The sequence below is a fragment of the Ochlerotatus camptorhynchus genome, unplaced genomic scaffold (assembly GCF_037179485.1).
Source record: "Ochlerotatus camptorhynchus isolate MF236.1 unplaced genomic scaffold, CSIRO-AGI_Acam_v1.1 ptg000213l, whole genome shotgun sequence".
NCBI classification, from domain to species: Eukaryota; Metazoa; Arthropoda; class Insecta; order Diptera; family Culicidae; genus Ochlerotatus; species Ochlerotatus camptorhynchus.
In genome coordinates this window covers 2,726,810-2,750,283 of record NW_027040703.1, presented here as the reverse complement: position 1 = coordinate 2,750,283, position 23,474 = coordinate 2,726,810, and the positions used below count along the sequence as shown (strand labels likewise).

General features: G+C 39.2%; 2 protein-coding genes across 2 annotated transcripts in view; one reads left to right on the top strand and one right to left on the bottom strand.

The window, feature by feature from the left end:
- The window catches only part of barc (RRM1_TatSF1_like and RRM2_TatSF1_like domain-containing protein barc), a 281,458-nt gene that overhangs the window by 257,812 nt on the left and 172 nt on the right, over positions 1 to 23,474 (bottom strand). The gene's annotated exons all lie outside the window — the stretch shown is intronic.
- On the top strand, positions 1,467 to 23,389 carry LOC135703428 (uncharacterized). The gene is made up of 5 exons (XM_065224660.1): positions 1,467 to 1,919; positions 4,249 to 4,593; positions 21,474 to 21,638; positions 21,704 to 23,203; positions 23,260 to 23,389. Exons 1-5 carry the CDS (start codon positions 1,907 to 1,909, stop codon positions 23,331 to 23,333), a joined length of 2,097 nt encoding a protein of 698 aa, XP_065080732.1. The 5' UTR covers positions 1,467 to 1,906; the 3' UTR covers positions 23,334 to 23,389.

The following is a 23,474-nucleotide window of genomic DNA, read 5'->3' as shown; positions in this document are numbered from 1 at the left end:
TCAATTCGAAACTAACGATTTTAAATCGGCTCACTACTTGACTAGCCTATTGGTTCCAAGCAAATCGACTAACGTACACCATTCTAGTATAAATTCCAGTACTACACTATGTTTGTTTTGATTCGCTATGAAAGTTTGACAGATAAAATTAGGGGTTCGTAGATTTTCCTATGTTTCGAGGGGTGCATCGATTAACTTGGGACCGAAGATAGTACCAGAGCTAAGCCAAAAAGTTTAGCTCGTTTCTTCGGGACCTTCTGGTCTTAGAGTTACCTCTATGATACTTCTATCATAGAGGTAACTCTAAGACTAGAAGGTGCTGAAGAAACGTGCTCAACTTTTTGGCTTAGCTCTGGTACTATCTTCGGTCCCAAGTTAATCGATGCACCCCTCGAAACATAGGAAAATCCACAAACCCTTCATTTTATCTGTCTAACTTCCATAGTGTAGTACTAGAATTTCGACTAGAATGGGATACGTTAATCGATTTGCTTGGAACCAATAGGCTAGTCAAGTAGTGAGCCAATTTAAAATCGTTAGTTTCCACCGCTTACCCCATTACAGTCGAAATTCTAGTACTACACTATGTTTGTCGTAAAGTAACAAACACTTTGATTTAATGTTTAAAAATCTAGAAAATCCATACTATGTATGGTCTGTTCGTAGATCGATCCCTAATAAATTTAAAAATCCGTAGACAAGACCAAACTGGACATTGGAAAAAGAAACAGTCATCCGATTTGCTCATATATCGCCAATATGCCTGACCAGTTCTAGCGATGTTTCTAGATAGAGCTGGAATTAGGACATAACAGCTTTTGTTAACAATGCAGCTCTGTGATCTATGCACAACGCGACAAAATTGCTTAACCGAAAGATTTTATAAACCAAACTGGGAATTGAATCCATCGCCTCCGGCTTGGTAATACCGGGCCTTAACTGAATAGGCTATCTGAGGCCCAAAACTAAATTCAGAGGCCTTGAGGGTTAGATGTTTATTACTTTGAAGATCTTAAATATGAGTCAACTTCATAAATCTTATCGGTATATTTTGGGCCTATTTGATTAACTTCATTAAACATATTTAAAAACCTGTTGCACCATTCTAAAAAGCGTTCCCCTATTTATAGACCGCTTCTAATCTCGGTATTTAAATTTACAACGTCGAGACGATCTGACCCTACTAATTTTCTCTGACACATACATTCCATCCACCATTTCTTACCATCGCCTTCTTGCAAGGACAACGTCGTTAGAATTCACCTCTACTGCACGCACAAACACACAGTCACATTTCCGACCACTCGAATCAGTGCCATTCAAAGTTTCCACCCGCCACTACGACTATGATGGTTGCTTTCCCCTCCTTGCTTAGACCCAAATGACCTGAGCCTCGCGTGCAACAGGAACAGTAAAAGGACGAACAAACACACAAACCACAAAGTGCCACCTCCCGTGTTACCGTGTGCGAAGAACTTCGTATACTAAGCTCGGAACCACACCACAGTCTGCTGGCACTCGACAGGACTTCTGTTTTTTTTTTGCTGGAGCTTATCGTCCTTTCTTGCCAGTAGTAAACTGACCTCAAGAGGATTAACAACAACTCATGGACTAGAAACAAAGAACCAACGGTAATGGCAAGTGCCAGTGTAACGAGTGTGTTTAAAACTTCTCAAAAGTTCCTACATGAATCTACATTATTCTAAACTGAAAGCATTAAAAAGTTAACATTTTTCGACACATTCATGTGAAAGGAGCTGCTATGTTTGTCTGCCTAGGAAAATTAAAACTTATTACTTTGCATGGTGAATTACGTTCATACTCATACACAGCTCACACCGGTCTCGTAGTGAAACAGTGAAGTGGAAAACATTGTGCATTGGTTTATGCTGGAGCTGGAGCGAAAATGGAAATTCCAGGTGCGATACACACGGCCTACGAGATCAACCCAAATTTGAGTTCAGTTCAACAAAATCTGCCGGAAGATAAGGAAACTGACGAAAATTTTACTCAGTCTAGGGCACTACAGAGAATTCAATCGTTACTTTTTTTATATTAGGAATGTTGTTGGCATGAGGCAAATTTACTCATCGCTGAGTTCCTGTGCTTTTTGCGATTATGAGTAAACTGAACTCAGATTTGGGTTGACCTCATTGGCCGTGCACTGCATATGGAAAAACTGGCACAAGTGGATCCTAACGCCAATTCTACGAACACATTGTATTGGATTGCGAATATTACGGAAAAGCACGTCGGTTGATGCATTTTTTTTTTCGGGGAGTTCAAATAACGGGTTTCAACGGAGATGCTTTCAAACGCAAATGTGAATTGAAAATGTTGGATGAAGTGAAACTAATGAAAATTAAAATTCATGGAAGGGGGATAGAGCTGCTTAGTATGGATACAGTGTTTGGCTGTAAATTGCTGTTTGAAGTGAAACTACAATAACAAAACTAGAAAGTAGCGTCCGCTTGTAGGAAGCCATGGTTTTAGGATAAAACTGTGAAAAGTTATAATCGTAGATTAGAAGTGAGCTTATAGATCAGGTTGAAAGAAGGCTTATACATCAGATGAAGAATTAAACTGAAAGAAAAATGTATATTTTAACATGCTACTGCAGTTACTGTTTGAATGGCTCAGTCAGTAAAGTCGCAGAAATGTCTGGTAGTGAATAGAAGCTTGATGTCACATAAGCAGAATGTCACATAAATCAAGGAATGTGTTTGCAGCTGAATTATTAACGAAAGAGAAAGTCGATGAAGAGAATCGATCAAAGTAACTTACACCCCTTTCCTTCTAACCCCCTCAATTAAGGTTTCAGAGATAATGTTATGACTGAAATAAGATAAGTTAAAATACTAGATCTCGGAAGTGATTCCATGTTCAGGATACTGAATTTTTTTTAAAAGGATTATCATCTTTAATATTTTTTTTTCAAATTACATATCAGGCGTAACATTTTATAACGGCACAAAAGCATTTGTAAACAAACTTTCTTAGGCCTTTTACACGCGAACCAAAGTACACCCACGCAAACCAATACCACTTTCGGAAAGGTGAGAGTTTCCCCTATTCGATGATGTTGATGGTTTGCATGAGCGTACTTCGGTTCGCGTGTAAAGGACCTTAAAAAGTTTGTTTACAAAAGTTTTTGTGCTGTTATCAAATGTTACGCCTGATTTTTTTTTTACAAATTCTGAAATTTGGACGGACAAGTGAACCGCCATTTGAAAGCTCTTTTAATGTAGTTTTAGATGCATTTGACCTCGTCTGCACCTACCTGCATCAATGAAAGATACACAAGTCCAAAGTATGTTGAAAATTGAAGAAATTATTATCAATACCTTATCGTATTCAAATCATGCAGGTATAGTATGTTCTAGAAAGTTGTGTATTTTAGTTTGACAAACAACTTTATAGAACATAGTGAAGAGCTAAAATAAAAGAAAATAAGGGAAATGTCTCTAATGCTGGCCTATGGATCTAAGATTGGGCCCATCGCTAAAAATCTGCTATTTATCAATTGTATCTAAATGAACGCGTTATTGGGACGTTACTAATGGATATTTTTGGTCTGTATTGAAAATTTAGTCGATTGCTGAATTTATATATGGACCCAAATAAGGGACACTTAGGCCGACATTACCTGCATTTCCCCTATGTGTTTTTTTGTAGAGAAAGTGTTTTTGGGGGTCCGTACTCAAACAACCCTCTCTATTATTTCGATTTAGGTGAAATATACGACTTTCATGTCTTTAGCAAAGTTATGTGTAACAATTTTTGCTATAACTTTGTTGAAGACGTTAACGCTCTATCTCGACATTGGGGAAAAATAAATTTTTCATCTCACTTTTAGGGGGATTAGTCACAAAATTCTTCCAAAGATGCAATATGTCAATACCCATCAATTTTGCTCAAGGCGTCATTACTCTAAATCCACTCTACACGGTGCTATTAATTGAGAGCGTCAAAATGAACTTTTAAACCACTGTGCGACGAACATCTCCTCCGCAAATTCGAAAACCGTTTATGAACTCCTCAAATATTTACCTAACACACCCAACCGGTAAAACTTTTCCGCTCGCAATCCCAGCGAAAACGAATCAACATTATTAATCGCAAACTTTTCGCATTTTTTCTCATCCCGAACCACAAATAATAAATCCACCCCCCCACACGCACACATACACACCCGTTCCTGACCTCACAACCTGCAAACTACAAACCACCGGAACCGTTCGACAATAGAAACGGGAGCCGTGTTCACCCTCGGGAAATCATATTTATCCGACACGATTGGAACCGTCCGGCACCGGCACATCCAACCGCTTCGGCAAGGGCGGCAGCAGCAACCAACGACGGATGATGACCACGGTGGAGGAGAACCAACGCCTACGCCGAAACGGCAAACCAGCTCATCAACTGCTTCATCCGGTATGGCCATGGTGACCAGCGCTGCAGATCTACAGCAGCAGCAGCAATGCAACGGTCTCAGCCCCCCGAGACCACCACAACAGCAGAGTTATTTTTTCATAAAAAATGATCCAGTGGTAAAAATTGTTTGCGGAAACAAGCAAAGTGGCGTTATTTGCGGTGAGTACCTAGAATATGAGCTTATGGGGTTTTTGTTACCAAAGGATTTTATTTCCGTTTGGCAAGATAAGCCGAAGTGGTGGGAAGTGGTCAATTGTCGGTGGATGTTCAGAAGCGGATACTGACCTGGAAAGGAACAAGAGAAGATAGAAACAGAGTTAGTCGAGAGTGCGAGATTGTACTCTACAGAACCGGGTTTATCATTATTTCTCGTTTCAGTGGAACGACTCCGTTTGGTATTGTCGGAATCCGGTTGATTCGGAAGGCGATTAACAGTTTTATTGTTATTGCATTTCTGGTGATGCTGTCTATGATATAGCTTCGTTCTGAAGTTAGTTATCCGGCAAAAATATCGCTGTATTATTACAGTTTATTATGATTGAATTTTTTATATATAGTGTATTTGGGACTCCCTAAATATAATTAATTACGAAACGGTTATCAAACAGAACCAGTATTGGGTAGGTTTTTTGAACGATTCTCGATCCAGTATTGGGTAGGTTTAAAATGCAGAATTAGATGCCATCGCGATTGAATGCGCATGTTTAAATAACGTTGATCCAGGTATCTATCATATAAATTTGCATATCATCTAGTTATGATTATTAGCAATAATACTTACATTTCGATAAAGATGATGCTACCTATTTTACCTTTTATGTGATACTTATCATCACAGAATCCAACCTTGATACGCAGACCTGGTCCACTAACAAAACACTCGTTCCGAGAAGGGGCCCATAGTCATCTTCTTCTTCTTCAGCTTCGCTCACCACCCGGAATAAAGGCTCGGTGCGGTTAGTAATATCAAACAGTGTTACATGCAAACGAAAACGAGATTATTTAACGGAAATTGGTTTCAATCGATCACAAATAGCCTGAAGTTTTCAAATCTATGCAGGTTGACCGGGATTCTGCACTTATTCGAAGGTTATTGAAAATCCCAGTCAGCGCCACCGGGATGTTCTGAGGCATAACATCTCTGAACACGCCTTCCTTCGGAAGAGAAGTAAAGCCGTTGGTCCACGGTTCATGAGTTGATGGGTCAATAGGTAGGGTCCAGGTGTGGGAGTTGCCTCCCTGGCGTCGGTAGCATTGGTGCTCAGCACGGAAAACAAGATCGACGGAAAACAAATCAGCCGGCGCCGGTGGTGTAGAGGTAAGCGTGACTGCTTTCTAACACCCCGATGGGTCTGGGTTCAATCCCAGCCGAGGTCGGTGGGATTTTTCTGAGGCATAAAAATCTCTGGTCACGTCTTCCTTCGGAAGGGAAGTAAAGCCGTTGGTCCCGGCCCATGTGTGTTGAATGGGTGCGATATCCTACGCAGGTGTGGAAGCTGCCTTCCTGCACATTCGATTGCCGTCAATGGATGGCAATCGATGTCCGTCGGTTATTGGCACTAGATTGCGGAACAGAGACCGACGTTAAATAAAGGAAAAAAGGAAAACAAATCAAGGAAAAAAAAGAAAGTTATTGAAAAATAAGTGGGGTAGAGAAAAGTGGGGCAAGATGGCCATCCTAACGAAACTCGAATAAAATTTCACTTCTATCCAGAAAATAATTCTTTCTATAAGCTTATGCTTCAAGGATTAGCCTATAATCCTATGCTTGAAGAACAATTATATAAAATTGATAAACTTCGAAAAAGTCCGAAAGGCAACTTTGAATTTTCTGGCAATTATTTCTACTCAAACGCCAGACTGGTCAACTTAGACTTGGAAACTACTGAACCGATCGGCGTGAAAATTTGTATGCAGAGGTTTTTGGGGCCGGGAAAGGTTCTTATGATGGTTCGAGACCCCTTCCCCTCTGTAAGGGGGGGGGGCTCCAATACAAATGAAACAGAAAATATAGCATGCTTTTGTTGAATCGGCGCATAAACTCAAGCCAATATTGAATCCCGAGCAAGGCCGGGCACACTCAGTTAGTAGAAAATAAAACATGGCCATCCTGCCATGGCGGAGGCATACGAACCCGGGACGGGACTTGACAATCGAGCTTCTAACTCTTCTTAATGTTTTTGAAGAATACCCTTTGGAAAGTTGTGCGTGGTGTTTGACGGAGTTGACCAATAATGCCAAGAATGTAAAATATTTTGGAGCAGTTTAGCAGCTTGTACATCATTTTTGCTCAACACAATAAAAACAACCATAAACAAACAACAATACCCATCGCTTAAAATTTGCAGTGCTTTCAATTTTTCAACTTTCCTTTCGCAAATATAAAAAAATTAACAACGCCACTGACGTCAACATTGATTCCGGCATCACTGCCCCAGATTGATGCGATCCCTCTGTCCTTTTTATTCCTCGATTGCTACTGTCAAATCGACCGATCAGAAACTGGCTCGGATTTGACCGCAAATTGGCTCGAAATCGCTATCCGATTGTCAATTTCCGTCCCAGATACGAACTACTGTATTCTCGCGTCACTTCTCAAAAGGTCCTAAGTAACAAATGTAAACAAATCGAGTTAAGCGATACAAACTATTGCTCTTATATCATTGTATGTGATACAAAAACATCCATGCAAATTTACTTTCATTTATTTAAGATAATCATATATCAAAAATTGTCCAATGTACAGTTTTAAATGATGGGTACATGATTGTTACTTCGGTCATTCGGACTGCCTAACATAATTGGTGCTCATTTTCCAGAGGTGGGCCAATCTAAAGTAAGGTACTCTACTCTGAAATCTGTGAAAGGGAATCTAGTATCATGTAGACAAAAAGTCCAATGTAACACTCATTGATTATGTCATTGAGAAAAATCGTCCTACACATCTTTTGCTAATATAAGTAATATCGATCAATGTATTTCAAGCTGATGTATGAAATAACGATGTAATAGCAAAAAGCAGATACAATATTACATCAATGGATGTAATTTTGTTCGCAAAATCGATGTACATCGTACAACGTTATATTACACAACCGATGGATTGACCTGGTTGCAGCAGTTTGGATTTAATATTCAACAACTTTTTTTTCTGTGTATGTAACATGTCCGATGTACAACTCGATTTGTCCTATGTAATTTTTTTTCTATATAGTAGCATGAAATTCAAAGTAAATTGTGATTTTACCGTTTCTACTGAATTTTCAACGTTATTATTCACTGACTGAATTAAAAACAGTATTGCAAAATGTATTATTTCTAAACAGTTAAAATCATAATCTGTCGAACTTCAACTTCGATATTCTCAAAGTGGTGGATATGTTACATTGGTCTATTTGAAAAGTGACGCGAGTATTGTTTATTTGTATTGCTTTGAAGAGATGAACCAGCCTCTGGCTGAATAAAGATAACCTAACCTTGTATTGCTTTGTATAGTAGCTAATAAGTGTTAAGCGTAGTTGTACATGTACAAAGTTAAAAATGAATCTCAGGCTCTTCAATACATATAGCCGAGCTAGCACGGCATAATTATAATTTACTGAGAATTCAGCAAACAAAATATTTAAACAATGATTGTCACCAAATAGAACACTGCCTTAATGCAGGTTTGTTTTCCGGTTCTTTTGGATTGAACTTCGGGAAAACAGGTTTTAGTGATTGCTGCTCGATTCGAAGCCAATCTTCTTCTTCTTCTTCTTCTTCTTCTGTCCTTTATTTAACGTTCCGCTCTGTTCCGCAATCTAGTGCCAATCACCGACGGACATCGATTGCCATCCATTGAGGGCAATCGAATGTGGCCGGGACCAACGGCTTTACTTCCCTTCCGAAGGAAGACGTGACCAGAGATTTTTATGCCTCAGAAAAATCCCACCGACCTCGGCTGGGATTGAACCCAGACCCATTGGGGTGTTAGAAAGCAGTCACGCTTACCACTACACCACCGGCGCCGGCTCGAAGCCAATCAAATCCCGTTCGAACCCAATCGAATAATGTCGTGAGCGTAATAGCAACAATCAATACGAAACTAACGATTTTAAATTGACTCACTGCTTGACTAGCCTATTGGTCCCAAGCAAATCGATTAACGTATCCCATTCGAGTCAAAATTCTAGTACTACACAATGTTTGTTTTGATTCGCTATGAAAGTTTGACAGATAAAATGAGGGGTTATTGGATTTTCCTATGTTTCGAGGGGTGATTCGACTAGCTTGGGACCGAAGATAGTACCAGAGGTGAGCCAAAAAGTTGAGCACGTTTCTTCGGGACCTACTTGTCTTAGAGTTACCTCTATGGTAATAGCATAGAGGTAACTCTAAAGGCCCACGCACATTAGATCCGGATCGGACGCGTTGCGGCAAAGTGACAGCTGAATCTATTGTCTATCTGTCAAATTTACGTCAACGCAACGCAAACGGATCTAATGTGGGTGGCCCTTAAGACTAGAAGGTCTCGAAATAACGTGCTCAACTTTTTGGCTCAGCTCTGGTACTCTCTTCGGTCCCAAGCTAATCGATTCACCCCTCGAAACATGGGAAAATCTAGAGTCGGTGTATAATGAGTCACGCCAAGAGAAAAACAGTTGAACTCGCATCACGGTTTTCGAAAGATTCCCATTCTTTTCACTTGGCCACATAGGACTTCTACAACAACTTCAAATGACTTCTAGCGAGAGAAAAAAATGCGGCTGTAGTAAATTATTATATCAGTGTTTTTGTCAAATTATCTTAACAAAAAATAGTAGAAATTCTCATTACTGATCGTTACCGAACGTATCCCATGACAATTTAATGCTCACCGTGTTTATGATCATTTCTTCAATTATATTTTATATTTTATTGCAATACCTTTCGTGGACCTTTCATAGCATCGTAATGTTTGTTTATTTTGCCCGATAGGTAGCCGGTTTGACGGTTCAATAGGTAGACTTGGCTTCACTCTTGGCGTGACTCATTATACACCGACTCTAGGAAAATCCACTAACCCCTCATTTTATCTGTCAAACTTTCATAGCGAATCAAAACAAACATTGTGTAGTAGTAGAATTTTGGCTAGAATGGGGTACGTTAATCGTTTGCTTGGGACCAATAGGCTAGTCAAGTAATGAGCCAATTTAAAATCGTTAGTTTCGTATTGATTGTTGGTATTACTTCTGTGTGAAGTCAGCGATTTACATAGTTGGATGCTAATTTTAAATAAAAAGTATACAAATTTCCGCTTCACCTTATTTAGGAGGAGCCATGATTACTTCGGAAATTGTCATGCATGATTAAATTCGAAATAATCACTTGTGATAAAAAAATTATCTTTCAGTATTAAATTTTATTATTTTAAAATATTAATATATAATTAAAAAAGATTAAAAATAAATCATAAATAATTAAAAAAGAATCAAAAATATTTAAAAAAAAATTCAAGCAAGATAACTTTCAATTTAATCAAAAACCATGATTAAACTGGGTTTAATATCAGATGATTACTTTTAGAAGAGATAATTCATTTTTAATCATTCGATATGATAAAACTGAGTTTAATGTCTAATTGATTAAATTTTAAGCAAAATAAGAATAGTTTAATTTATCAATGTGCTGAGTTGCTTAGACTATATTGATATCAAAAATCATACCTACGATTTCCGATCAAAATTTGACGCATGAGTGCTTATTGCAAGACAGCCTATATTACATGATATCAGCCATAGTCTGAACGTACTATAAGCACAAACGAAGTGATTGGCAAATCAAAGTTGGCACTCGTGGAGAATAGATGAACTATGAAAGTGATGATGGTTTCAAAATTTTACACGGTGGGGTATACGAGTTCAATCTTAAAATGCCTTTATTTTGCAAATGGAGTATTTTATTTAAATCTGGTTAATGCTACGTTAGTAAAAAATTTAAGGACTACTCAATAGATATATAATATAGAAAAAATAATTTCTTTTCAGATTTTTAGGTGTATGCATAGATTTTTGCTTTTCTACAACTGTAGCAACAATCATTTTCAAAATAAAAGCATTTAAGATTGCACTCGTATACCTCTCCGTGGAAAATTTTGAAACTATCATCACTTTCATAGTTCGTCTAATATACGACTAACTGGCGAAGAAATCAATTAAAATAATGTGGTTCGCTGTAATAGAATTTTCTTAGAAGCTTGTGCCATCAGCCACCAGATTTTTGTTTTGATTTGAACAAAGTTGATTTTGTGTGCAATGATCTTTGACAGTGTCCAAAGAGTGTATCATTTTGTCATTTTTTTATGCATTTGATTTTTGAGTAGAGTGAAAGAGATAGAACCAAAACATTCTAGTACATTTGGTGAAAATGCTAGTACAATCCAGAAGTAGTGTTGCCATGTGGATACACTGAAAAATTGCAATAGCAGGTTCGTCACCAAAGTTTTCGAGCCGCTCCGCTTCTTTTGTGCTATTAGGTTTTGTGTAGTGTAGAAATATTGGTCTGTTTTACCGACTGTCAGTTATTTTCTCGGTGGAATTTTTCAATCGAATAATACGACTTCAGTGGACCCATGAACGAAACGTCCAAGGGATGTAGGCGATGGGTGCAATGAAGAGGTAGCGATACGACAGTACCATGGTTTTCTCTAGCCAAATCGATGAATTAAAATTCTTGGTTTGGCTCACGTGACCGTCTAGAATGATAAGTAAAGGAATCCTCATTCGTGGGTATTGTGTGCCGCAGGAAATGCCTGAACCAGTCAACGAATAAATCCGTCTGCATCCTTCGCAGGGATGTGATTTGAACAGCGTTCCTGCTAGTGCCCCAATTGTTAGCTCATCTTGGGAGAGACATAGACTCCTGTAGCAGACATGCAGATTACACCAGTGCTTTAAATTCCTCTCTCTGCAGAGGAAAGGGTTCCAACCTGCCTTTTCCCTTTACTGGAAAAACGTAAATCTGCTCCATCATATTAAAGAACTTTCCCACAGTTGGCTTTTTGAAACATCAAACTCGGGCTAAAAACATCGCATTTTACCGAATATATATTAACACAGATACATGTTCACTTAAAAGCTAGGTAAACTTAAATTTAATTTCCTGTAACAGCAGGTACTCCGCTGCTTACTCGTTGATGTGTCTTAGATAGTAACTTGAAAAGCCATGTGTGTCCGTTTCCTTGATCCCTGTTGAGTAAAGTTGAATTACGTTGTTTGTTGATCTCGAGGCTTTCTGCAACATCCAATTTCCATGGTGTAGATACGGTTCGTAAAATCGTGATGTCCTCCGTCGATAGTTGGTGGTCCTCTGTGAAGATGTGTTCTGCAACCTTTGATTTGAAACCATATGTTAGGCCTTCTTCCTCTTGCTTTTTGGCCTTATTAACCTCCGCTATATGTTCTTTAAATCTAGTTGCTAAAGTTCTCTTGGTTTGTCCTACGTATACTTTGTTACAATGATTACAGCTTATTTTATATACACCTGCTTTACCTAAAACATTAACTGGGTCTTTAGTGGATCCTAACAATGATTTCAACTGTTTATGTGTACTGGTGAAAACTAAATATAATCCGAATTATTTTAACTGTGGTCTTAGCTTACAATTGGCTCACTACTTGACTAGCCTATTGGTCCCAAGCAAATCGACTACCGTACCCCATTCTAGTATAAATTCCAGTACTAAACTATGTTTGTTTTGATTCGCTATGAAAGTTTGACAGATAAAATGAGGGGTTAGTGGATTTGTCTAAGTTTCGAGGGGTGAACCGATTAGCTTGGGACCGAAGATAGTACCAGAGCTGAGCCAAAAAGTTGAGCTCATTTCTTCGGGACCTTCTGGTCTTAGAGTTACCTCTATGCTATTATTGATTTGTGAACGGTGAAATCATTGATATTATTGATCTTTTCAGATCGCTAGAACGGAGATGGGCGATTACGACGAAGTAGTGCTCTACCCTATAACCGATTACGCATAGTTTACTTTTTGGTTCGTTGATCCATTAATCGATTATTCGAATAAAAATCGGCCATCACTAGATGAATGTGAAATGTCATTTCTAATTTAAGGCCGTACATAAATATTGATACAATTTGAAAGGGACCGGGGCTAATCACAAATTACGTCCCCATGGTAACTGAAATAAACACGAGTGCGGACCAGTTGTTTCAGGTGCTGCGGTGAGGGTTGCAAATAATCTCCTTTGTAGAATTCTCGCTTTTTTATCAATGATTGCCTGGATTGTGGTCTACTTGTATCCGTTGAGTCTCGCTGTTTCGAAGATGTACTGTAATTCCTTGACCTTTCCTGTATCGCTGAGTGGAAGAGTCTGCACCCGATGAATCATGTGGTGGAAGGCGGCCATTTTCTGCTCGAACGAATGGTTGGAAGTACAGGGGATAACTCTTTTAGTGCTTGTTGGTTTCCTGTAAATTTCGGTTTCAAGCGAAGATGATGATGACGATTCCCTGATGACTAGAATATCGAGAAATGCGAGTTTTTCGTCTTTTTCTACCTCGTGAGTGCATTTGATATCCTTGTGAATTCTGTTGATCTCATCTAAAAATTGTGAAAGAGCTTCCCTTTTAGCTACGCTGTAGATATCGTCAAAAAACCTCCACCAACGGTTTGGTAATAGTCCTTTCTCCTTAAGAATTGTCTCCAAGTTGGCCATGAAAAGTTCACACAGGAAGGGGGATATGGGATTTCCCATTGGGCCTCCATGGTTTCTCCATGTTGCATCCTCTCGTTGTGTTAATAGCCAGTCCTCCAAATGCCCTAATAAACAAATACCATACATGAACTGCATCCCGGATGGGTAAACTATCCCACAAATGGTTTGGACGATACCCCGAACACGTCGTTAAGCTCTCTTTTATGGTTATTTTTATTAGGGTGGTTGATCGCTTCCTTGACCGGTACGCTGGGAAAAAGAGCTGTGACGTCGAAAGATACCATAATCTCGTCCTCGTTGATGTCTCCTGAAGATTGTAGTTGCTGGGCGAAACTAACTCGGGATACTGACGTTTTTTCAGGGGTTCGAAGTGTTATTCCTGGGTGTCTTTTGCAGAAGTCTCTTAGAAAATCACTTTCGGCGAGTTTGGTCTCCTTACAGAAACTGTTTGGTAGATTGATCACAAGCAAGTTGTCTTACATCTGTAGTGTTCCAGCCAAATAAACGATCTTGCTTGGATATTATGTGGTTAGCCAACTCCTGTTCCATTTCCTTCGGAAAAACTGTTTTCCGTACTGAGTACCAATGCTACCGACACCTGGACCCTATCTATCGAACCATTAGCTCATAAACCGGGGACCAACGGCTTTACTTCCCTTTCGAAGGCGTGATCAGAGAGTTTATGCCTCAGAAAATCCCGGTAGCGCCGACTGGGATTGAACTCACGCCTTTTGGTTGAGAAGCAATCACGCTTACCACTACACCACCGGCGCTGATCCAGTTTTTCTCCATCCAAATTCCTTTTTTCGATGCTGCGCGGAATGCCAAAATCATTAGCGGCCTCACGGATATATAATCTTCTACTATTTACACAATTCAACAGCTTTCCATGTCCACGACGATTGAAAAATCAACATCGATTTTTTCTACCTCTAATCATTTTATGTTTAGCGTGTTCGTTTATGCCAGTCTAATCTGGAATAAAATGGTATAATGTCTGATTACGTTTTGAAATGACCGTTAGCTTTACAGTTCATCTCGCTTAATTCGAACTGTTGTTTTAATGCTCACCACAATTTTGTTTGTGTTTATGTATTTAGTGGACATATCTAGATTAACAATTTAAATGGTCCTGTGTGCATTTATCTATTAATTTCACGATTCATTCGATACTCTAATTGAGTACCCACAGTTTTGCGAGGGGCACGCAATACAAAGAACTGGTGCGTTGAAGTTAAAATGCAATCAAAAATACTTAAAGTAATTAATGCGTTTTGAAATAGTACTGACGGTAATTAAAATTATCTATCCGTAATTAATGTAATTAAAAGTACTGAAAATGCAATTAATGTACTTTAATTACGAAATTTCAACTGTAATTAATAAAGTTAACATGAAGTTATTGCTCTATATTGTGTAATTAATGTTATTAAAGCAGTAGTTAATGGAATCAATTTAATTACAGCCGTTGCCTGCGTTGGAGTTTAAGGTTATTGCGTGCCCCTAGCAGTTTTGCAAACATGCTTCATTCCTAATAAAATGTTTTTGGCTATTTTGGTTAAAGACGTGTTCAGGGTATCATCCAGGGGCATGAAGTAGTTCGCCTCCTCGTGGTGTGCCCTGGAAACGTTAATTATCGAACCCAAGGGAGAGATATTGCGGCTAAACGAACTACCGCAGAGTAAGGACGCTGGAACCCCATCCAGCTCGTCCCAGAAGTTTGATAGGCCCTGCACAAACCCTCGTTGTGCAAAGGCAGGAGTGACACCGGGTTCTTAGAGTGCTTAGCACATGCAGCTGGTAAGCGGTCACATCTGTCCTGTTTGGCCCTGGACAGTTGGCTGGCTATCACGTCTGCTCTAGAACTCAGGCGAACAACAAGAGGAGGGCCCTGCACAGCTGCTCACTGTGCAGTAGCGAGTGTCACATCTGACACAACACTTAGTGATACGCCATAGCGCAACCGGTCCCCTCCCATGGCGTAATGCCTTCGGGTGATTCCGGGGAGGGCAAGGGCCTAGAGCACAGGGTAAGGTTTAGTGGGTCGGGAGCGCTACATCTCCCATCCCCACACCCTGAGTTATCTTCTCAGGTGTCTGGGAGCAGATTCCTTCATGTATAAAAAAAGGGTATCATCCAAACCATTTGTGGAATATTTCTATCATTTGGGTTAGTGTTCAAGTATGGTATTTTTTATATTAGGGATGCTATTTGTGCCAAATGGTTTAAAGAAAAAACAAATTAATCTTCTCACGAATCTTCTTCTTTTTCTTTGGCTATTATGCCCCAACTAGAACTTTACGCTTGCTCTCAACTGAGGGGATTAGTTAATAACTCAACGCAAAAATATTCCTTGATGCGGTTGCTATACTCAGGGCTGGTAGCGATCACTGCTGTCAGAAATAGTGATTTTAGTGACCATGTTGAATAAATAAGTGACCGAATAGTGACTTATAGTTGTAAAAATAGTGACTAAAAAGTGACCTAAGGGAAAGCGCATCAAATAAATGTTTGATGTTTTAGACTTATTCAATTATTATCTTATAAACACTTATGTACGATATGAACCTTTAAAGCAAAAGATTCAACAGAAAGTATATAACCAAACCCATGGTATTAGTCACGGTGTCTACTAACTTAAAAAAATCTAGAAAACCGGGCATCCTCAGGAATTTATTTGTCTCCTTATAAAACCTGGAAGTCTCAAAGAATTAAAAAAAAAATTCTTACTAAGGATATTTTCAAGAAAATAATGAATTTTAAAACACAACCATTTAATTTTTCTCGATATTTTCATTCACACTATGAACTTTAAAGATTCACAGTGGATTAATCTTCAGTAACAAATAACATGCATATTTCCTAAACATGCATATTTCCTAAAAAAAATAAATAATTTGAACTAGTTCTGGACTTAACAGCTATAATACTGCAAGAAATTTTCAAGAATCTGGTGTCAAATTCCATGCACAGTTTTAAAGACTCGAGGAATTTTATTATAATTTCTAAAGACCTCATTCCAAGGGAGCTCTGGGAAAAAAAATCATTCAGAAAAACATCAAATGCAATCGGCTTTCGAGGTAGTTCTGAGGAATTTTAGATTTCATGAGAAGCCTTAGTTTTGAGTAGAGTTAAAAGAAACCCTGAATTGAGCTAAAAGTAAATTTTAATGAAAAATGGGAGCACACTTCTTGTGAACTTCACCGGAAAATTCCAAGGGCGTTCCGAGGATAATTTCATAAAGTTTGTGGGAAAAAATTATTACGGAGCACAAGTCCTTGGATTTTTTTTTCAAAATACTAAAAGGAGGATTACAATTAAATGTGAGAATAACTCCAGAACATCTTCAAAAGAATTCGGAAAATTAATGCAGGAGAGTTTGCCAAACAAATTATGAGAAGAAATCTAAGGAATTTCTGAGGAGAAATGCCAATGAATTGTTAGGAGATTTTCAATGTGAGTAGAATTTCAAGGGAAGGAGTGAGATTGAAAAGGAAATCTGAAATTAATTCAATGAATATTCGAAGAATCTTTCCAAAGGATTTGTAATTGTGTAGAATTTCATGGTAATTCCGAGGAAAACTAAAAGAAAATTCAATTCTGAAGATGGCTTCATCGAGATTTTGAGGAAATCTCCGTTGAATATGGAATGGACTATTTTGAGGTCTTCAGAACCACTTGATAGTTTTCAATTTTTTCCTGAATTAAATGAAACTGCCTTGAAGTTCTTTTGTAGTTTGAAAAACTAGCCTGATGCTCACAATACGTCTCCTCAAATTCTAAACTTTACAGGACTTCCTAAAGTTTCCTCAATTTTTCTAACGATCATGGATCTCCTTTAAAGGTTTATCAATTCACTGAAGTTCTCTAAAATTCTTTAAAATCTATGTGACTTCTCTAATGTTGATGGGACTGCTCTGAGGTTCTCTGTTCTTTTCTGAAATTCTCAATACTTTTCTAATGTTTTTGTAGTTTTCATGAAGCTTGTTGTACTGCGCTGAATTTAATTAAATCTTCCTAAAAATGTTTAAGCTTCAGTGAACTTCTGAACTTATGCGAAGACATCAAATAATCTTAAAGTTATCTGGAAATCTGGGAACTGCTATAAAAATCACACTAATTTTCTTAAACTAATGGAACTGACCTCCCCCTAAAATCCCTCCAATTTTCGGAGCTCACTAAACTTCTTTCAAATGCTCCCGCATTTTGCTAATTGTAATTGTAATTGTAATTGTTCAGTGCATAGGCTGTGCCTTCCGCTAAGAAGGCTTATCTAGGGACCAACCCCCTAGTCTATACACCTACTGTCCTTCCCGTTGCACTCGTCAGCTCGTGCGATACTCTAGACACACATGGGTGGTCGTATCCGGGTCCTCCCCTGGGTAGGCTCGTGTCCGTCCAGGTTCTGGTACATTAACTTATCTATATGCATGGTAATTATACTTTTAAAACTCACCTTTTGATTATAATGTCGAAAATGCTGAAACTAAATAAAGGTTAGCGATCCATATAAGGTGTGTGCTGCGACGGAGTAGTAATTGAAGGAAATGAGGTTCTGATGTATAGTAGTATAGGTAATTCTAAAATAGGTAAATCAATTAATCATTAGCTGCTAACAGTTACTAATAAATGGGTACGATAAATCACTCATCAATGAGTATTGCCACTCCCACTGAAAAATGGGCAAAACCTTAATCATAAATGGATATTCGATTCCTACCGTGTATTTAAAGTAAAGCTAGGATCTTATCAAGCAAGCACACACCTTTTACGATTCTTATCCTACTTACGGTTTCCTGCACATACGACTTTTCCTAGATACAAGCTTCGTCCAGTATACATTGGCTGTCTCCAACCAGCATGATCCTTCCTGTCTGCTTCCTCTTGCCGGTGCAAGTTTAATTCTTCTTTTCTTGTTCGAATTTTCTCGCTACTTTTCTCCTATTGAACTTCTGGTCGTGTTCCCATTTGTCCTCAGGCAGTTAATATTAGTACATGATAGGAAGAAAGAAAGAAATAGAACAAGTTAAGTGTGAGCCGCATGCATTGGTTACTTATTTGGGTCATGGTGTTGTCTTCCCTATTTATTTGCCTCTATTCGCTCTCATATCGCAACGTTTAACTCTGGATCAACAATAGAAAAGGGCCCATCAGCACTCGCAAACAAACCGCTCCAAAGCCCCCCACTCACAAAGCGAAGGCCACCCACGCAAACCAACACCATCATCGGATAGGGGAAACTTCCACCTACACGAAGATGGTGTTGGCCTGCGTGAGCAGCCTCCGATCCGTGAGGAATGGGCTCTGGACGGTCTGCCCACAAATGCCGATGGGCCCCCCTCCATTGTTGATCCAGAACTCACCCCCTTCCCTCACACTATTATGGTCGGAAAAGAGAACCCATATTTAGTAATCTATCGCGAACTGCGATGCAGAAGATATTAATAGCAAACTAATCTGGAACTGGTCTAAGACATATGACTCAGTGTATTAAATGCAAAATGCAAATTCAAAATAAACTTGACAAGACATCGTCAATCCCCTTATTCTTGGGCAGGGTCTGACGATGTGAATCTGATTTTTGATCAGTGAACGGGCCCCATATGGTACATTTTCTCACTATGAACCTGTCATTTCCAGCCTATCTGAACTTTAATTAATAAATGGAAACCATAACATGGGTTACGCTTCCCCTAAGCGGGCCCTCCGCATCCTATCTCTGTCTTATCTCAAATGCCAATGGTTTGAATGTATCAATATATACATTGGAAATGACGTTCACTCAAATAAACCCATACCCCACTCACTTGGCCAGGCTTCAGAATCGTCCAGTGGGCAGTGCGTTCTACACTCCAAGTTCCCTTTCTTTCAAATTCACCCCAAATTTGATATTTTACCCCTTTGAGTGTTGATTAATCACAATGAAACATTGTGACAGAGCACGGACTTGAGGTTACTAGAGTATTAAATAATCTAGGTCCTATTTAGGATTATATCTGAAAAATCCAAATTTGGCCAACGCCCACCGCTCCCGCATTTTGCTAATGTTCATAAAATTTCGCGGATCTCATCTTAAGCTCCATAGATTTCTATGAATTAATGTTTCTAAAACCACTGTCCTTCTGTGAAATTCCCGAATTTTTTCTAAATTTCTGGAACTTTTTTGATCCCGCAATTTATGTGGAATTAGAACGAAATATTTAATATAGTTCTATGATTTTCACTTAGGTTCTCAAGATATTTCTAAAGTTCATAAAACTTCCCTTAAATTATCGACACTAATTTAAAACTTCTTCAATATTCAAGACTTTTCTGGTGTCTAAACGATTGCTGAATTTCTTTTAAGTTCTCTAGACTGCCCTGAAATTATCAGTAGTTTTTAAGAACCCTCAACTTTACTGAAATTAATTGATTTGCCTTGAAGTTTCCCTGAACTTATCTATGCTTACCTGAAGTTCTCTAAATTTGTTTAATAATCCAGCAAATTGTCTGATAGGGTAGAGAACTAGTTCGGCCTAATCGCCCATTTTGGGCCTATCGAGCAGAAAACTTCGAATAAATCCATAATCTCAAAGTAAACAATCAATTATGCGTTTGGTACGATACTTTAGATAATAAGCTACGTAACGAAGTCAATGAGAACGCGTGATATGAACGTTTGCACCCATTATTCCCAAAAAACAAAAGAAGCGCTCCGACCGAATCAATTTCTATCTTCATCCGATAGGCCGAAGTGAATTCATTGGCGTTTCAATGCGTTAGGCCTAGTTTAGAATCTGTAGGCCGAGTTTGGCGTCAAGAAGCAGTTTGGCTTTTGACAATATCTCAACGATTGATTTCTCTTTATCAAATCTTACGGTACATACGGTTAAGATTAAGCAAAACTAAGTGCTGGTTGTGCTGAATAGGCCGGAAATGGGGTAGTTAACCCTATATATCCATAATTCCCTGACGTTTTTGGATCAATCATAGAATTCTTGGAATACCCTATAATTCCACGGAACTCCTTGTAAGTCGCTGCAAATTTGCTTAAGTTAATGGGATTATTCTGAAGCTATCTGATCGTCCTCGAAGTACTCGGAACTTCGCTGAATATCATTAAACTATCTAAAAATATATAAATTTAGTTCTCTGGATTTTTTAAAAAATTTCAATATCTTGAACTTGTACATGGAATACGAAACTTCACGACATTGAATATTTTTAAATCTTGGACTTACTTACTTGGAAAACTTAGGTAATTTTATCCAGAAAAATGTGTAGACATCCTATATATAGAGAAAGGCGATTAAATGTCACAATGCAAAGAATAATCAATCTTGAAGTGACTTATTACAAGAAATAGTTTTTTGACTTTAGTGACTTGGCCTTAAAAAAAGAGACTTTTTAGTGACTGACTTGAAAAAAGTGACCAAGTCACTAAAAAGTGACTAGCTACCAGCGCTGTATACTGCATGACAGATGATAACCTCCTTTATCAAACTATGTAGCGAAAATAGTGTGAAGTTGGTTGGTAAAGCCGTGATTATCAAAAGAGAAAGTCGATGAAATCTGACTGGATTACTGGGTTAAACATGAATCAAAAACTAATTCACTGTATGTAGTGAGCTACGTATCTATTACAAAAACATCAATTCGAAAAAAAAGTAAGGTTTCAACTCATAAACATTAGCAAGTTATCTATCCCTTAGCACAGAACACTTAATAGCAAATGACTTTGTTGTCGCGATCGACATCAGATAATAACAACAAAGTACGACTTCGTATATCATTTGCTTACACATTTTCGTCCTGACGTCAACGTTTGAAATTCTCTAATCGCGTGCGATTCGACCATAATGCGAACCAAAATTAAACTGTCACCTGCTGGTCTAGGAAAAAAGGTAGGGTATTCCTTCTGGACCCGTCATTACATGAATCATAGTAGTTTCCACCCGGTCACCACCATCAGTACCTTAGTGGTCGAGACTGATAGATGACGAAAATGTATGGTTTTTAGTATAATTCCATGCCACATGAAAGGCACAAAACGTTCAGATCTATAATTTGTTGTTTGTTTCAACTTCCACCCATGGTCACATTATACCAGATTCTGGCGATAAAGCACAAAAAATATTGCCACCATAAAGTGTTACTGTGGTCACGTTTGCAACCACCCACGCAGATAAATGCCGCAGCGACTACCACCACCTTGCGCCAAATAAGAAGACTTCAAGGTGAACAAACAAATGCAAATTACATCGCACTAAGAAGTCGATGATTCGGGGGGTCATGGCCACACACGGCAAAAGCTAATTTGAACTACTTATTGAAGGTCACATTTCTTTTTGTTTTTTGTTTCATCGACAGAATCTGGACGTCTTTTCGTGTGGGGCCAAAATCAGTTTGGCCAGCTGGGTCTAGCTTCGACGGAGGTTTGCGAGAAACCTTCATGTGTTCGTATCCTGAAGCGACTCAAACAACGAGTCATGGATGCCCGATTCGGTGCCTATGGGTACGGGCTGATCCTAACCGGTGCGATCCTAAAAGATAATAAACTATGAATCATGTCATTCAATACCTTATCGATCTACTTTCAGAAAAAGGGAAAATCTTCTACACCGGGAAAAATGTGTTCCCCTTCAATGCGAAAATTGCCTCCCTATTCGAAGCGGATAGTCTCCAAAAGTGTACCACGGACAACACCGAATACACTCACACCCCCGTAGAGCTCGTTGAATTTTCCGAATGCCTAGAGAAGGAAGACGAGCGCATCGTGGACATCGCCACCGGTTTTTGTCACTTTGTAGTCCGAACCAGTGCTGGCAATTGTTTCGGTTGGGGTCACAACAGCCACCAGCAGTTGGGTGGAGTCGATTCGTTGAAAATTCTAACCAAACCGGATCGCATAGGCGTTGAAGAACGGATCGAGCTGGTCGAATGTGGCAACTATTGTACTCTGATGGTTTCCGAATCAAACAAGCTTTATTTGGCTGGAAAGTTTCAGAAGATTACGATCCCTGTCGTTAAGGAGCTGGTCATCATCGTCCTACCGGCTAAGGTCATGTCCGTCCAAATTACGAGAAACGATCTGATCTATCTTCTACTGGAAGATAATCAAGTGTATCGTTGCAATCGTGTTCAGAAACTCGAAGACCTCAAGTTCCAACGATTGGAGCAGTTTGACCAGCTCCTGCGCCAAGATGAATACATTACTCAAATTGCCCCGGCAGACAACTTTACATCTTTTGCTACGAGCAAAGGTCGGCTTCTGACCACCTACGATGACGACAGTCCCTTCACACCCTCGAATCACTTTCGAGAGTTGATCAAATTCAGAGATTTTCGTGTGGCCAACGTATCCAGTGGGCTGGAGCACTCGTTGGTTCAAGCTTTCCCGAAGGAACATCAAACTCCAGCGATTGAGATCGATTTTTGCGAGGCAGTGGAAAGCATCGAAGCGGCTATCTGTAACGAGGAACAGAAAATTCGCAATGGAACACCGATGCCACTGCCGCGGGTCGAACTAAGTGATGAGTTTATTCGGCAGGAAAAGAGACGACTTCGACACGAGAGAATTGCAAAGGAACTTTCCAAGGATGAGTGCATTCAGATTGAGACCGACGAAACAGAGGTACGATTCATTGACAATGGTATAGACATGACATCGATGGTGACTACAGCCGAGGACAACACAGCGCTAGGGGAACAAATGATGAACGAGAAAAACCGCCTCGATCCGAAGTATGCATCACACAGTGAGATCATGAGGGACAATGTGCTGCATGCAAAAACTCCAACCCCGAACATAAGCCAGCTAATCGACTACAGTGACGACGAGAATGGAAGCATCTCGTCACAATCGACCTTCAACGATGAAGATGACATAACTGAACCGTACGCTCTGGCCAAAAACGGGAAGAATAAGCCGCCCAACGATTCCAACAATAACCAGGATGAAGATCGCAAACTCAGCGTGGAGAGCAAAAGCAGTCAGGGAAGTACCACTTCGCGCGGTAAGATGAAACAGTTCCTGCGAGGCCTAAAGGCAAAAAGCATGGATGTTAGCTGCCGGAATGCCGGAACGGTCCTGAATGATGGTAATTTGTCATTTAAACAAACACTTAATCGCTAGAACTAATGCACTTCGTTTCAGACAAAAAGTACTCTAAAGATGACCAGGAAATTCGTCCGGAGGACCGTGCTTCAAAAGTGTGCAACTTAATGTAACGAATCTATACCTTCATCGACCACAAGAACCAAACTTTTATAATAAACGCACTTGTAGAAATCAACAACCGTTTTAGCACTCGTTTTGTTTACATATCACCGAAACCGTAAACATAACCTTTGCGGAGAACAACTTTCTCC